At 36.4% G+C, this 16,193-nt stretch overlaps 1 protein-coding gene across 9 annotated transcripts in view; it reads left to right on the forward strand.

The window, feature by feature from the left end:
• CNOT2 (CCR4-NOT transcription complex subunit 2) overlaps positions 1–16,193 on the forward strand; it is a 111,736-nt gene that overhangs the window by 92,969 nt on the left and 2,574 nt on the right. For all 9 annotated transcript variants that reach the window (XM_044756366.2, XM_044756369.2, XM_044756367.2 and 6 more), the window contains 8 exons: positions 608–733; positions 2,488–2,612; positions 3,561–3,681; positions 3,771–3,927; positions 7,220–7,281; positions 7,371–7,420; positions 9,319–9,419; positions 11,144–11,288. In XM_044756366.2, the coding sequence (XP_044612301.1) occupies positions 608–733; positions 2,488–2,612; positions 3,561–3,681; positions 3,771–3,927; positions 7,220–7,281; positions 7,371–7,420; positions 9,319–9,419; positions 11,144–11,288 (887 nt within the window). The remainder of the gene's footprint in view (positions 1–607; positions 734–2,487; positions 2,613–3,560; positions 3,682–3,770; positions 3,928–7,219; positions 7,282–7,370; positions 7,421–9,318; positions 9,420–11,143; positions 11,289–16,193) is intronic.

Genomic DNA, 16,193 nt, shown 5'->3' on the forward strand with positions numbered 1-16,193 from the left:
AACAGGGGAACCCTACTTAGACCCTACCAACTCCACCCTGTCTATACCCCCAACTGCACACACATGCATGCCTTCATGTTTGTGTATGGGACCAATAGGCCACAGGACAGAGGGCCTCAGGGCTTCTGCTCCCACCTCCTGTGTCTCAGATATGTTTCTGGCCATTTGCAGGAGGCACTGTTATTATTGCACCCGTGTTACACTTGAGCTCTGAGCATTCCACATGCAACCTCTGCTTTTGGATATAATGAAAAGAGCAGTTGTATCACAGCAGTCTGCCTCTTGCTGGCTAGCAGGCTATAACTTTAGAGTACCATCTTCCACAGGGAGATAATGTACTACCTAGTCCTTATTCTCTGCTTTAAGTCTCTAGGATTTGGAGGTTTTATTATGCTAGTTACATACTGCTTTGCTGAATTGTTCATGAAGTTCTTTCCACATGAAATCAGTCACAAGTATTTATTGTGCACCTGCACAGACCTAGTACAGTGCTTTGCATTATTTAAGAAGAAGACACTGTCACATCAAGTTACATTATGGTTGGTCTTTAATAATCTGTTAAAAAGGTTTGTGGAATGAATAACTAGTGCTTTTTCTCATTATTTAGATGGAAGCGAAAATGTGACAGGATTGGACCTCTCAGATTTTCCAGCATTAGCAGACCGAAACAGAAGGGAAGGAAGTGGTAACCCAACTCCATTAATAAACCCCTTGGCTGGAAGAGCTCCTTACGGTAATTCAGCTTTTTAATGATGGCCAGTGGAGACTTTGCATTGCAAACAAGTATATACATATACGTACACATCTGCGTGTGTGTACACACAGATACGTTTTCCAATTGGAGTAGTCCAGTTTTGTCAGCATTGATATATGCAAAGTGTTTTTTCCTCCCAGAATACCACGATAGCAGTTTGTACAGAATCCCCAAAAGGAAATCCTCATTGGTATTCAGAAGTTATTTTCTTCTGGCATCTCTGCCTTAATATACACCTTAATGATTATTTTGTGGTTTGGTTTTTCTTAATTCATTGCACATTTTTTAAAGGACCCATTCCTCATTCCTAGTTACTAATAATGACTGACCATATACACTGAAGATTTTTTCTAAGCCAGTTTCTCAGCCTCGACACTACTGACATTGGGGTCAGATAATTCCTTATAAAGGAAGGACCGTCCTGTGCATTATAGAATGTTAAGCCACATCCCTGGCTTCTCCCTACTCATTGCTGGTAACACCACTCCCTCTACCCCCATTGTAACAATCATAGATGCCTCCAGACATTGACAAATGTCCTATGGGAAAAAAAAATGCCTTCTGTTGAGAACTGCTGCTCCTCGTTCATGTATAGTTTATGTAGACTCTTGGTCATCATTAATACCCTTTTTCACTGTCTCTAATGAATAAGAGATTTGGCTGTAATGGAGGCTAAATGAAAAGCAGAGGGGATGTGAAACACATATAACAACAGTTTGGACGTCAGAAGGACGGAACTGCAGGGCAGCCGTGTTGTTTTCATCCTCTGCGCGCAGTAGCTTCCTTTGCGAGAATCTGACGGAGACCAGTGGCAGAAACAGTGAACTCAGAGGGATCAGTTCATTGCTTTCTAACATCGCTGTCTTTCCTGTTTTCAACCAAGCAGGACTTCTGTGCCTTTTAAAATATGAATACGAATAGTAATATGTGAAGAAGGGAAAAAGTATTGTTCCTATTCTAAACTTTCCAAATCAGTCTTCCAGAAATAACAAACAGTGATCTGCCCTGGAAGTGGAGCGCCTGGCTGCTTGGGTGTCAGTTCAGACTCTGCTGCTCTCACCTTTCCTCATGGGTCCATGCTTTCATCCCTTTAATCATTCCTGTTGCTCTCCTTGGACCATCTCTAGTTTCTCCGTATCGTTCTTGAATTGTGGAGCCCTGAACTGGATACTTGTTCTCCAATGGGGGCCTGACTAATGCCAAGTATAGTGGGAGGATTACTTCCCAGTTCTTGCATGTTTTACATCTATGACATGGCGTTCAAGAAAATCTGAAATAATATGGAGTTGTTTTATAATTGATTGCAATTTACTCACTCTGTAAGTCACTTTCAAGTAGCGTACTGTCATGTTCTTTTAAAATTTATTTTTGTTCCTTTATATTCGACAGTTAACTGGTGTTTGTAATAGCTAGTCAAATATTTAAATAAAGCAAACTTTAAAACCAAAAATTTTAGTAATTATTACCAACATCAAATTATATTTTTAAGCATCTCTGTATGTCCTTAGATTAGAATTACCACTTACTTCCCTTGTATTATTTTATATATTGAGTTATTAATCAGTATATAAAAATTTAGTTCATTGTTATGCTGAATACTTTTTGAAATATGCTTTCATAGCGTAATACAAAAATCCTTTTGGTCTGTTATCATGAGGAAAGTTAACTTTTTATAGTTTGTAACAATATCATAAATATCAATTGTAATTCTCTGGCTTATTTTCATTACATAGTTGGAATGGTAACAAAACCAGCAAATGAGCAATCCCAGGACTTCTCAATACACAACGAAGATTTTCCAGCATTACCTGGTTCCAGCTATAAAGATCCAACATCAAGTAATGATGACAGTAAATCAGTAAGTAATTTGAGAATTATGTATGTGAGTGACGTAGTTCTTTCCCTTCAGATTTCTCTTATGTTAATGGTTTTATAGACTATATTAAGGACTTACTAATTACTATTACAAAATTGTGTATCTTGAATCTGTAATAATCTTAACTTCTGAAGAATGTGGAAAACCTTTATAACTTAGAAGATAGCCTGTTGTTTTCCTATTTCATGTAGGTTTGCAAATTTCTGTTGAACTTCTCAGAGTTAATTTAGACTTTTATTGTAGTCCCTCTCAGCTGGATCCCATGAAGTTTGATATTATAGCCTTCTAAGGAGCTGTGTTTTTCTTGAGTAAGTTTTCTCCTTGAAGAATCTTTATACACATTTTTATTCCTGTGTTGATTCAGCCAACTCAGCTTCCTCTTTCTGACTTAACGAATGTATTTATTTCTTCCACATTTCACTGAAAATAGCTTTTTTGTGTGTGTGATGGGAGTTTGTATATTGTTAAAATAATTGATAAAGAAGATTACTGGGTAAGAATTAAATGCAAATTTTAAAAGTTCATATATTCTAACTTAACTGGAGGTCTTTATGGGTGATATTTTATGTAATATACTATATATAATCTCTCTTCTAAATGCACGTATTGAGGACTGTAACTTCAGGTGTGTCCCAAAGCAGCAAGTCCTGAGACAGAGAGACAGGGAGTGTCTTTGTTCTGTGACTGAAGAGCTGAGATAAATAAGGATATTTTCTGTATGTTTGTTGTCCTTTAAGTATTCAAATGTGTACAATACGGGGTTTATTTGTATACCATGGGACAGTTGTGGAAGCAAAAAATTTCATGTAGAAGTTGAAAAACAAGTGAATTACTGCCAGTTTAAATATAATAGTAGAAATGTTACTAATATGTGAACTTGAAATTTTTACACTTAAATTTTAATGTCACATTTAATTTTTTTTATGTTAGAATTTGAATACATCTGGCAAGACAACTTCAAGTACAGATGGACCCAAATTCCCTGGAGATAAAAGTTCAACAACACAAAATAATAACCAGCAGAAAAAAGGGATCCAGGTGTTACCTGATGGTGGGACTCTATAAAATATGTCGAACATATAATAGAATTCTTTTCTTTGCTTTTTCCTCAAGGGTAAAAATAACTCTGTTCTTCTCCAGGTCGGGTTACTAATATTCCTCAGGGAATGGTGACGGACCAGTTTGGGATGATTGGCCTCTTAACGTTTATCAGGGCAGCAGAGACAGACCCGGGAATGGTACATCTTGCGTTAGGAAGTGACTTAACAACATTAGGCCTCAATCTGAACTCTCCTGAGTAAGTTTTTTTCTTTTCTTCCACATTTGTATATAATATGTCCCTGCAGACTCCCACTGTTTAATTTCGTGTCGTCAAATTGTATCACCTGTTGCCACTCATCGTTGCTGTTACTTGCTGACTCTTTGAGTCATTTCCTTTCATAATAGCTCCTGGATCACTGTCATTTTACAGTATTATTTCTCTCATGATTTGGCAGTTTCAAATACACATATATGATCCTTCCAAAATCCTGAAACCCTAGTTCCTTGAATTTCTCTCCTCCTAAAATCTTACCATCCCCCATACCTCACCTACTGACTTCCTTAGTCATCCCTTCACCTGGCTTGCCATTACTGGTGACTTCAGTTTCTCTGTAGTTTTAGGTGTGTGCTCCCATGCCATTTTCTGTTTTCTCTCTCTCCTCTCTGGTACTGGCTTCTGTAATCATTTGACTCCACTGGGAGCTTCAATCCATTGATTCTTCTACCTTTCACTGTTCCTCACCATCCCTGTCTCTCGTCCCCTCACTTCCTTCTCATCCAGTTAAATTCTGTGGTGAGTCATGGATGCTCCTTTATATGTTCCCTTGACTACGTTGCCCCTCTCTCACTTTGTCAGACTAGCAGGGCAGAAACCACAGCCCTGGTTGTATCTCTGTCTATTCCATTTTGGACCTGTGCTACTGAGCATGACTGGAGAAAACACACGATCTCATTGCTTGGTCTCACTTCAGATTCAGGGCCAGGAACCTCAAAAGTGGGCCCTTAATTCTACCCCATAAACATAGCTGGCAAGGCTCGTCCATTCACTCTTTTGTTCCCCTATGCAACTGTTTTATACTTGCCTCTTCAGGTCCCTAATTCCTTTTCCCCTGTCCATCAGATGACCTTGCTTTTTATTTCTATTTTACTAAGAAAGGTGGAATCAGAACAGAAAGGCAGCATAGTCCTGCCACCAAACCTAACTGCCTGTGACGATCTGCACCTTCCTTATTGTTGTCTTCTGCCGTCTTGCCACAGTTGATCTGTGCTTTCTACTTAAAACCTCTCTTGAAAACTCAAGGACATGGCTCTAACAGTGTTTTGCAGTTCGTTGGATCATTTCCACCAGCATATAAATATGCTGTGTACTTCTTCCATGTTAACAAATATCTTCTCTTGATCCAGCTGCTTCTATGACTTACTGCTCCCATTTCTTTGTTCTTCTTTGAAGCAAAACTCTTGAAAAGAGCCATCTTTGGGGGCCGGCTCCGTGGCCGAGTGGTTAAGTTCACGTGCTCCGCTGCAGCAGCCCAGGGTTTGGATCCTGGGTGCGGACGTGGCACCGCTCGTCAGGCCATGTTGAGGCGGCGTCCCACATCCCACAACTAGAAGGACATGCAACTAAGATATACAACTGTATACACGGCGGGTTTGGGGAGATAAAGCAGAAAAAAAAAAAAAAAAAGATTGGCAGCAGTTGTTAGCCCAGGTGCCAATCTTTAAAAAAAATTAAAAAAAAAATTCCTGTTGAATTCTATGTTTATTTGAAATGCTGTGAGCAATCTTAAAAAGAAAAAAACAAGAGCCATCTTTGTATCTTCTGCTTATCTTCTCTCATTCTCTGTTAAACCCGTTTCAGTTAGGATTTTGCCCTGACTACTGCACTGAAACAGCTGTCATCAAGGTCATCAAATGACCTCTGTGTTAGGGCGTTTGGAGGTCACTTTTAGGAACTTCTCCTCCCTGACCTCCCGGCAGCATTTGACATGGTGGAATCATTGGTGTGTTGCTTCTAACCACTTTCAACTGTACACCTGAGTTTGAATCGCTGTCCTCTGTGCCTGGATCACTTCCTTAGCCAGTCACCAGGTGTCCCTGGTGCTCCTGTGCCCTTCACCATCTCTTCTTCGTTTAGTGGCTAGGACAGTCCTCTTTGAATGAGTTAATCCTCTGCTCAATACCCAGTAACGGTTTGCAGTTTCATTATGATTAACAATCCCAAATCTTTACAGGCCTGCAGTCTCTCCAGGCATGATCTGTGTCTCTCCCCTACCCCTACCTCAACAGCTTCCCCCTTTGTTCAACTCTGCTCCGGCCTCGCTGGCCCTGTGGCTGCACCTCAGATGCGTCGGTCATCCTCCTGCCTCCACTGATCTAGCAGTTCCCTCTAGTGACTAGAGTGGTCTTCTGCCACGTAACTACTGCGGCTGTCTCCCTCAACATCCTTCTCCAGGAGACCTAACCTGACTACCCTGTTTAATTATATAACTAATCCCCCCTCCCCCCCCTCCACCAGCATGGAATATTATTTGTTTATTATGCAAATTGTTTTTGTTTGCCTCCCTCCAACCCACTATCCTCAACCAGAAAGTAAATTTCGTGTTGTCAGTGATCTTGGCTCTGTCGCTGATGGGTCCCAGGCACCTAGAACAATAGAACAGTGCCAAGCATGTAATAATAGGTACTCAGTAAATATTTGGTGAATTGGAACTTTTGCTTTTCATTTTTTTTTTGGGGGGGGGTAAAGAAGATTGGCCCTGAGCTAACATCTGTTGCCAGTCTTGTTCCTCTTTTTGCTTGAGGAAGATTGTCCCTGAGCTAACATCTGTGCCAGCCTTCCTCTATTTTGTATGTGGGACGCTGCCAGAGCATGGCTTGATAAGTGGTCTGTAGATCCACACCTGGGATCCAAACCTGTGAACCCCAGGCTGCCGAAGTGTAGTACATGAACTTAACCACTGTGCCGCCAGGCCAGCCCACTGGAACTTTTGCTTTTTTTTTTTTTTTAAATGATTTTATTTTTTCCTTTTTCTCGCAAAGTCCCCCGGTACATGGTTGTGTATTGTTTAGTTGTGGGTCCTTCTAGTTGTGGCATGTGGGATGCTGCCTCAGCATGGCTTGACGAGCAGTGCCATGTCTGCGCCCAGGATTCAAACCAGCGAAACCCTGGGCTGCCGAAGCGGAATGCGTGAACTTAACCACTCAGCCACAGGGCCGGCCCCTGGAACTTTTGCTTTTAATTATTACTGATTTTTTTTCTGCCCATGTAGACAGGAAAATAATTTTACTCGGGGATTTGGTATTAAGGAATTTAAAGCATTCTGAGAGAGAGTGTCTGTGTGTGTCTGTGTGTGTCTGTGTGTGTATGTGTATATTTAGCCTCGTTTCAGTTTCCCACTATGTAAGTCATAGTAAACCCAAGAAAGGAAACTGGAAGTAAAGTTGCTCATTTTACATTTGAAGTCATTGTTTCTCCTGATTTCCTGAAATAAAATTAGAAGTCTTCTTCTACTTTGGGCTTCAGAGTGTTTTTTTTCCCCCTTATTCAGAAATCTCTACCCTAAATTTGCATCACCCTGGGCGTCTTCACCTTGTCGACCTCAAGACATAGGTAGGAGAATCTACTTGTGTTCAGACCTTTTAAAAAGGTATTTGTAACTGAGAATCAGTTAATAAGGCTTTTTTCATTTTATTGTCTAGACTTCCATGTTCCATCTGAGTACTTAACGAACATTCACATTAGGGATAAGGTGAGTGTAGTTTATTATTCTACTCAGCCAGCATGAATTTATCTGTTTGTCAGGTGCTGTTTTCAGTTCAGGCAGCATAATGTTTCTGAAATAATTAGCAATGGCCTCAGGGGTATGCTTTTGTATGTCCATTCAGTTATATATAACAATTTTGTTTATTTATTTTTGTTTGTAATCTTAATGTTTTGATGAAGTCCTGGGTTATATTTTAAAAATATTTTAAAAACAAAACAATGTTAAGGCCAGTAAAATATTTCTTACAGCCATTAACAACAGGGTACAACTGTAACCACAGTTGATGGGAATAACTAACTTGGAAAATTTGGTGAATTTCCAGCTGTTATTCTCATTTTATTTTATTTTATTTATCAATCAGAAAGGTTTTTCTTTATACATATTACAGGTACAGTGTCTTTAATGGAACAATACATTTGTATTTAAAAACTATATATGACCTTTGGCTTTTTTTCTTGTATTTTTTTTCCATTCTTTAATTACCTACAATTCTAGTTATAAAGTAACTATTAACAGATTGCAGCTTCAACCTTTTTTTTAATCCAAGAAATAAAATGATAAACGCTTTAGGGGAAAAAACTGAGAGTTCATTCTGTTAGAAATGGTATCTAGATTTTGGCCTTATGAAAGGATATAATTTATTAAGAATTATATATTTATGTCATATGTATGTATTTGAATATGTAAAACATAAGTACATATAAATGACCGTGTTCTGCGTCTGCACCGTGCAGTGCGTAGTCAAATGGATGTTGATGCTGAGGACAGGCAGCTGAAGAGATTCGTTTCTCAGTGTGTGTTTCCATCCTTGAGCAGGAGAGAGACGAAGTCTGAGATGGGGAAGGCTAGTTTTCTACTTGTGGGTTGTGTGATTTGCTGCCGCCTCCACTGTAGTGCTCTCTTGCTCCAGTTACCTAAGGGTTCCAGAGCCTTGCCCCATGCCAATTGAAGAGACACTAATTTAGGGGAATTTGTTGCATTTGGGGGACTGCAGCCTGAATGGTGATAATAGGAATGGAGAGAAAAAATACATTAAGAGAATGTGTAACAGTTAATTAAACATTTAGATACATTATTAGGTAATGAGATAAAGGTGTCTTCATTTTGTTGTGCTTTTAATAAAAGTTTATCTTAATGTGGTCATTTGAGACTGTTGAACTCACTCAGGTTTTATAGTTTGGTGGTCAGGTATGTTTCTGTTTTGCTGAGGGATGTGCGTCTTTTAGTCATCAAAACAAAATAAAGAGCTATTCTTTTATGATTTTTGTACATACCGCCTGTGGTTTGCTAAAAATACGTAACCAGCTGAGTTGTGAATCACTGTCGGATACAGATTCAGTTAACATTTCTCACAGGTCTTCCGTGTATCAGGCACTCTACAAGGTGTGTTCCCATGCAGTTGCTTACTTAATTTCCCTTACATTCTTAGTAGCCTTTGTAGGCGTGACTGCACCTTGTATAACTGAGGTTCCGCAACGTTAAGTAACGTGGATACGGCGACATTAATAAGTGATGGCGCTAGGACTTGAGTGTGAGTTGTGTCTCTGAGTGTGGTGTTCCGCTGTTATCACCACCTTAGGCACCAGGGAGTCCCTTGAGGAAGACAGTCAGCATTTGGTCTGTCTCAGATGTTTTTATTTAGCTTTTTTCCCTCTTAGTACATGAAAATAGATGTACCAGAAATAATTAATAAATGACTCTAGTCATTGAAATGTTGAAAGCCCCCTGTAGAATTATAACTACCTGTGTAGTCATATAATAACAGTTACCTCCCACGAAGAAAAGTTTCTGTTTGTCTCTGTTTTTACTTTAGTGGTAGCAGTTATATGTTAGGATTTTCAAACTTGTTTTACATTTCAGAATAATTTATTTCTCTTTTCCAGCTGGCTGCAATAAAACTTGCCCGATACGGAGAAGACCTTCTCTTCTATCTCTATTACATGAATGGAGGAGACGTATTACAACTTTTAGCTGCAGTAGAGCTGTATGTTCAAAGTATTTTTAAACACTTTTGTGTTATAGTGGCTCTTGTTTATTCTGAAAGCCTCTTTTTTAAAATGATGATGGCTTTAGTTTTTGCCTTTTGTTTTTAAATTGGAAATACTTCTCCATCAAGAAATTTAAGTTGTTCATTTTTACATTTAGTACAATAAAGTTAATTTAGCTTGAAACTTTTTATTACCATGGCTTTATAATCACTATATACATAAAAGAAGGATTTCAAACTTGATAACCCTTAATTTGTAAGAAGACAGAATTGACTCATGAATTTGGTGAATCTAACTTTTATAAATATATGAAGTATAAGATATGGTTCACAACTGTGGCTCATTATACTCCTTGTGGAACCACATATGCTAGTAACAGTGAATTTCATCATTTAATAAACATCTATGGAGTATTATATGGGCAAGGCACTGTGCATATTTGTTGTGTGTTTTGAAATGTTGATAAAATAAAGTCCACATTTGTTATCAGAAGCCTATAGGCCAACTTAAATAAATTAGTGTTAAGAAGTTGGTCTGTTGATGTGTTTTTTTCCTGAGCATTTCTGTTTTTTTACCCGATGCTCTCAAAATAAAAATTTTGTGTCGTTTCTCATATGTCCAGTTGGTAACATGTTTTGTTACCAACAGACTATTCTACTGATCATGTTTATTATAAAGTGAATTGTTACTAAGATTTATGACATTTTTAACCATTTTGAGTATTTTATATTTCTCATAACATTTCTGCAAATGGCCTTGAATCAGATACTTAAAAATGTAAAATTCACTGTGTTGATAATAAATTGTTTTTTATTTCTCAATTGAGAATTTGTTTTTTCCCATGTTTTCCCCTCATTTTTTGTAAGATAGCAATTGTTACCTGTTTCTTTTAATTTATTCATAAGTAAATAAATTCATTCAGTCTTTCATCCATCCATCACTGGCAGTTCTGTCTCATATCTTATTTATGTCTGAAAATTACCTCATGGTATTGGTAGGAAGGTGTTTGTTTACATGGAGGTGTGTTCTGCCCAAGGTATGTTTTGTGGTACATGTACCTCCTTTGGATGTTACTTCCCCAGTTTACAAGTGGTATAAATCCTCATTGATTCTTGCATGAATTCTAATGGATATCTTTTTGGTTCTTGAGAATTTAGGATCAATGAGATTTGAATAAAAAATGAAAGTAGTACATTCATTAAGAATTTTCAAAGTGGATATTCTATTTTCAACATAGTCACAAAATTAGGTGAATTTAAGTAGTTAATTCAAACAGACTTTGTATTTAGTTCCTTACAAAATAATACAGATAGTTTGGGTTTTTGTTTGTTTTAATAGATATCTCAATTTCTATTGAATGTTAAGAAGAATAAGAAAGGAGTGAAGTTTCTGGAACAGTGTATCTTTATTTGGTCTGCCTAAGTTTTTATCACCTTGCTCATAGAGCTTCTAAGATCTTGTTTTATTTGCATAAAAAGTTTCTTCAGTTAAATAAAGATGTGTATAATAATTAAAGAGTGTGGTTTTTGGGCAAATAAATTATTTTCCTATATTTGTTTCCCTAGGGCTGTATTTAACAATAAAAGTCAGGATAAAGAAGCATCCATATTTATGTATTTTATGTGTAATTATTTTCTGAGAAAAGTTTTACAAAATGTAGAAAATGTGTGATGTGAGCCACAGGAAAAAATTAATTGTCTTTTTCTCTTAAAAATTGAAGTTTTAACCGTGATTGGAGATACCACAAAGAAGAACGAGTATGGATTACCAGGGCACCAGGCATGGAGCCAACAATGAAAACCAATACATATGAGAGGGGAACATATTACTTCTTTGACTGTCTTAACTGGAGGAAAGTAGCTAAGGTATATTTTTTTCCGTGTGCAAATGTATAAATGTGCAAATCTAGATTTTAAAAAGAAATATCCTCTTATATCTGTTTGTATGTACCAATGCATCCATTCCAGTAATCTGCCAGATAATTGCCAAGTCTTTTGTCTGCATCTCCCTGGCTTGATTTAAACTCTAGGAAAGTTTCTGGAAACAGTTCATTTCACCTATATTTAGGAAAATGATTGAACTTGGTAAGAGATTTTGTAATTTTTCTCAAGCAAGTTCCTTGCTAACATTTGAACTATTTTTGTGTTTACTCAGTTGTAAAATAAAGATACCCTCTTGCAATTCCAGTCATGTATTCTCATATTATTATTACTTCAAATTAATCAAGTATGTGATTTTCGTAAAACCAGTATATAAACAGATACAGTCTTTTGAAAACACTCACACTCACTGCAGGAACGATGCCTGAGTTTTTATTTGCAAGTGATATAAAGAAAGAAAATTGCAAGCATTAACCATGATTGTTCCCATGACTGGTATGCTGAGTGTTGGGGGGAAGAGGGCTGTGGAAGAGTTGGTTGTTTGGTTTGGTTTGCAACTTTTCCTTACAGAAACACCTTACTAGCTGTCACATGTGCAGTATTCTCATCAGCGTCAATGCACATCTCACATTTGTGTTCAAGACTTTATGTAGGTACTCAGTCTGCCTAGCAGAGGATAGAACCCACGTTATGTGACTTCGTAACTCCCAGATTTCTCTGAATGCTTTTTTCATTGATGAGATTATTGGGATTAAAAGCTAAAGAGTTTTGTTTGTTTTAAATAAATTTAAACAGAAGAAAAATATTGCTTAATGATTAGCTTATTGGACATACTTTTTGTTTGGATTCTCTTTTTCTTTTGAGGCAGCTTTACTAAACTAATAAAAAGGTAAAATATTTTAAGAGAACAGTGTAAAATACCAGATATTTATCACAAAAAAGTTTTACATCACAGGAAGATTTCATATAAAACTTGAAAAAAATAGGAAAAGATGAGCCTAGCCAAAAACACTAAAAGAAGACACACACAAGAGGTTAAATGTTTTATTATTATTTTTGGTTGTTTCTCAGTGCTAAGTGTCATTAGTGCTCAGAACAAGTCCAGATACCAAACCCTGTATTTGAGTTATTTTAACAGTTCTAGTTAATATGCATATCTTGATTTCAAAAGGAAGATCCATGACCTAACCTTTTAGGTAAATAGAAATAATTACATTAATTACAAATAGTATATGAGACATTATGTATGTTACCTGTTCTCTAAAAGGTGTAGTGTGATAGAACGCCATAGTCTTTGTATCATGAATTTTAACTTAACTCGTCTCTGCTATTTATATTTCAACCTGTGTGAGTTCCCTTCTATTCTTCCTTCCATGTTAAATCGAAATGACACTGGCCGCTAGATTGTCATGAAGATTAACTGAGATTATGCACTAGAGTACGGGGCTTGGCATACACTGGGTATTTGATGTATGGGAGTAGTTGTGGTAGTTTGTTGTTGTTTTTATCATTGTTGTTATCACAGCTTATTACTATTCTTCCAAAGACGGAGAAATTGTACCTGATTGTTGTTAGGTTAGATCAGTGGTTCTCAAACTTCAGCTTGCGTCCTAATTACATAGAGGCCTTGTTAAAACATGATTGCTGGGCCATACCTCCATTATTCCCAATTTAGTAAGTCTGTAGCTAGGACCTGAGAATCGACATTTCTAACAAGTTCCCAAGTGAAGCCAGTGATGATGCTGGTCCTTGTCTGGAGCCATACTTTGAGAATCTCTCAGTTAGTTGATTCTATGGGGGAGAGAAAGTATCTTTGGAGGGGGGGGAAGTTCTATTAGTAAATAACTTAAGTTTTCTCCATTCAGTTTAAGCTTTTTATTCAATATCATTGTATATTATTCCAAACTTATATGTGCAAAAAGGAATGGATGTTTGCAGTAGATAGATGTATAATTTTAGTTAAATTTTAGTTTTGATACATGTGAAGAAATCAACTTAGTGGAAAAAGTCAGTTTTCTAGAACTAAGTTCTCCCCATAAGTTAAATATTCAGAAATAACTTAAACGTTAATAGGACCCCTTTACTTTCCCACAAGAGCAACAACTCAGTCAGGTAAATGTCATTTAAAGAAATATATGTATCTGTCTTTATATTATATATATTATATATTTAAAGACTGACTATATAAAAAAATAAATTTCTTTATATATACATATATATAAAAATAATAGATGGTGTGTATTATTGTGTAATAGTTTTACCCAATTTTATCTGATCTCTCCTGTATGGTTGAGCTTTTGTCTTTCACCTTTAAAAATTTTTAGCTGTGAAGTTGGAAAATAAAATTCGAGAGACGTCATTAAACTCTTCCCTAGGGAACCTCTCTTGAGGTAATTTGCTGGCCACTTGCACTGATGTTCTTCAACAAAATCATTTTCGAAGTGGTAAAAGTGAGCAGAAATAATTGGTTCCTATCAAGTATTAATATGCAGCTCCCTTCTTTTGGTTATCTTAAAATACAGATTCATGAACTTAAAACTTTTAAGTTGTATTCACAGAATAAACTTTTCACTATGGCTTTAAGGTTTTTTTGTTGTTAAGGAATGTTTTCAGTGTTTTCCCAGAAATTGGATTAGGAACTAAGAAATTTAGTTCCATTCACAGTATATTTATGAACAGACTTCATCAGACTACAGAAAATCCATTAAAATGCCATGTCCCAAGTTAACGTCCAAGTCCTCATCTGTAAAGTGGGTGTGGTTTACTCCTCACAGGTAAAGAGTTTGCGTTAAATAGCCTCACCTCGTCGTAAGAAGCCTGCAGTACGAGTCAGTGTTATAAGTAAAGCTTGATGTTACCATGATGTTGTCGGGAAATATCGACCTGATCTGGACCGTAGTCAGGTCTCCATTCACAATATCTTGGATAAAGTTCTTTCTCTTTTGCAAATCACTTAATATTTTCAGAGAGTTGAAGAATTGTAATAGTAAGTAAGCGATTAGATGATTTAAATCAGAAGTATTTCTTATCCCCTAAAAATTGTATGACTCTTAGTTCTAGGATCCAGTCCATCATTTACTTAAAGAATTTCCCGTGTGTTGGAGATGTATGTACATACAAATTTGGATGCTGTATTTGCTTATTCTCCCCTTTTAGATATTCTTGACTTGTCAGTAGGCTGTGTGGTCTGTCCTGTGTAATTTAGAACTACTCAGTATCCCACTAATTTAACATTTGTGGTAATTCAGATAGTATGTGTAGTCTTAAAGAGTAAAATTTTTAAGTAATTTCATCCACGGAGAATTTTTAGGTGATGGCGGCTGTCCTAGTATCAACAGCTCCCTCAAACTAAAGACTTGACACATTTAAGAACTCCTTCAGCGTCACTTCCCCTTGTGAGGTTACACTGAATAGAATGTTCACTGAGTAGACTGAAGAGAATGTTTAATGATTAGGATCTTTTATTATGTCATAGCCTGATACCAATGTAGTATTTCTTTTCATTAACTTCACTGGTACACATTAGTACATCTTTATCCTTTAATCAGTAATGTGTGCTTTTCTTCAAAATAATGACATTTATTTCTAATAATTGTATTTAAGGTAGTTTGCTACTTCCTAAAATTTGAGTTAATGAGGATTTATCTTAGTTAAAAGAAAACTGATGTTTCTGAGAATTTGAGAAAACGTTCTTTCAGTGCATGATTTTCTGTGTAATTAGATCAGTGACGATATTAATGGTTTTGTAATAATTTTATTTGGTCATCTGAATCCAGTGCGTGTATTTTAATTCTGCTTCACAGTAACCTTTTGAGAATATGTAGCCTAATTTTATTAATAGAAAAACTAAGACATTAAATGTTGTTTAAAAAAAGTATCCAGAAGTCTTTCTAGCCTTTTAAACTGTAATCTAAAAATCCCTTTTTTCTGTTAGAATCAAATATATACATAGACCTTCTCATACCTAATCTTTGAATATTTCAAAAATTAAGTGTTCTATTCCTAAAACAAATGAAGAAAATGTGTTTATTATTCGTCAGCCATAATTACACATGTACTAGGGGCCTGGCACCATTCTAGACAGGAGGTGGCACTGTCTAAACAGACACATGTCCTGCCCTGCGGATTAGAGGCGTGCACGTGTGTGCTGTGTGTACATTTAACGTAAACATGTAAAAGATATAACGGTCAAATAAAGTTAGGGAACAGAGATACCACTATATTGTAAGCTTTATGTATTTTAAAAAGAATAAAAATATATAGACCGCAAAAAAGGTTTTAAAAATGGAAGACAAAATTTGACCGTTTAGTTTCTGAATCTCTGATGTATAAGGTCGTTGAGATTTTCTTAATTATCATATTAAAATATTTGTTCCCTAGGTTTAAACTGATCCTTTTTTTTAATGTGTAGGAAAAACAATGTGTATTGATGAAGTTAGTCTAATTTACATTCTCATAATCCAGCGTAGCTCACCAGTGAACAATGGTGAGGACAGGGTAATTGAACAAAAGTTTAGTTTCTGTAACTTAGGTAGTAGAGTATATGACTTGTCACAGTTGCAAAAAATAGACTTTTTACCGTATATACATATTTTGGAACTAAAATGCCAATTTTAATTTCTAAAGAATGTTATATAGCAAGGAGATATTTTCTTCACTAATTTGTATATTCGTCTTCAGCCAGGCAATAAAATTCTTTTGAAGCCTAGACGGGTAGGGAGAGAGAAGGGTGCTTACACGATGTGTTGGGGGGATACGGTGATTCTGGTGATTGCTGAGTTTTACTGATACGTGAGTAACTTCTGTACCTTAGTTACTCTATGAGTCCTATAAAGTGAACCTTTTTAGATTAAACTCATCACAGTGTGCCTTCTTTATAAACATTTATCA

This window comes from Equus asinus, chromosome 22 (assembly GCF_041296235.1).
Source record: "Equus asinus isolate D_3611 breed Donkey chromosome 22, EquAss-T2T_v2, whole genome shotgun sequence".
Taxonomy (NCBI): domain Eukaryota; kingdom Metazoa; phylum Chordata; class Mammalia; order Perissodactyla; family Equidae; genus Equus; species Equus asinus.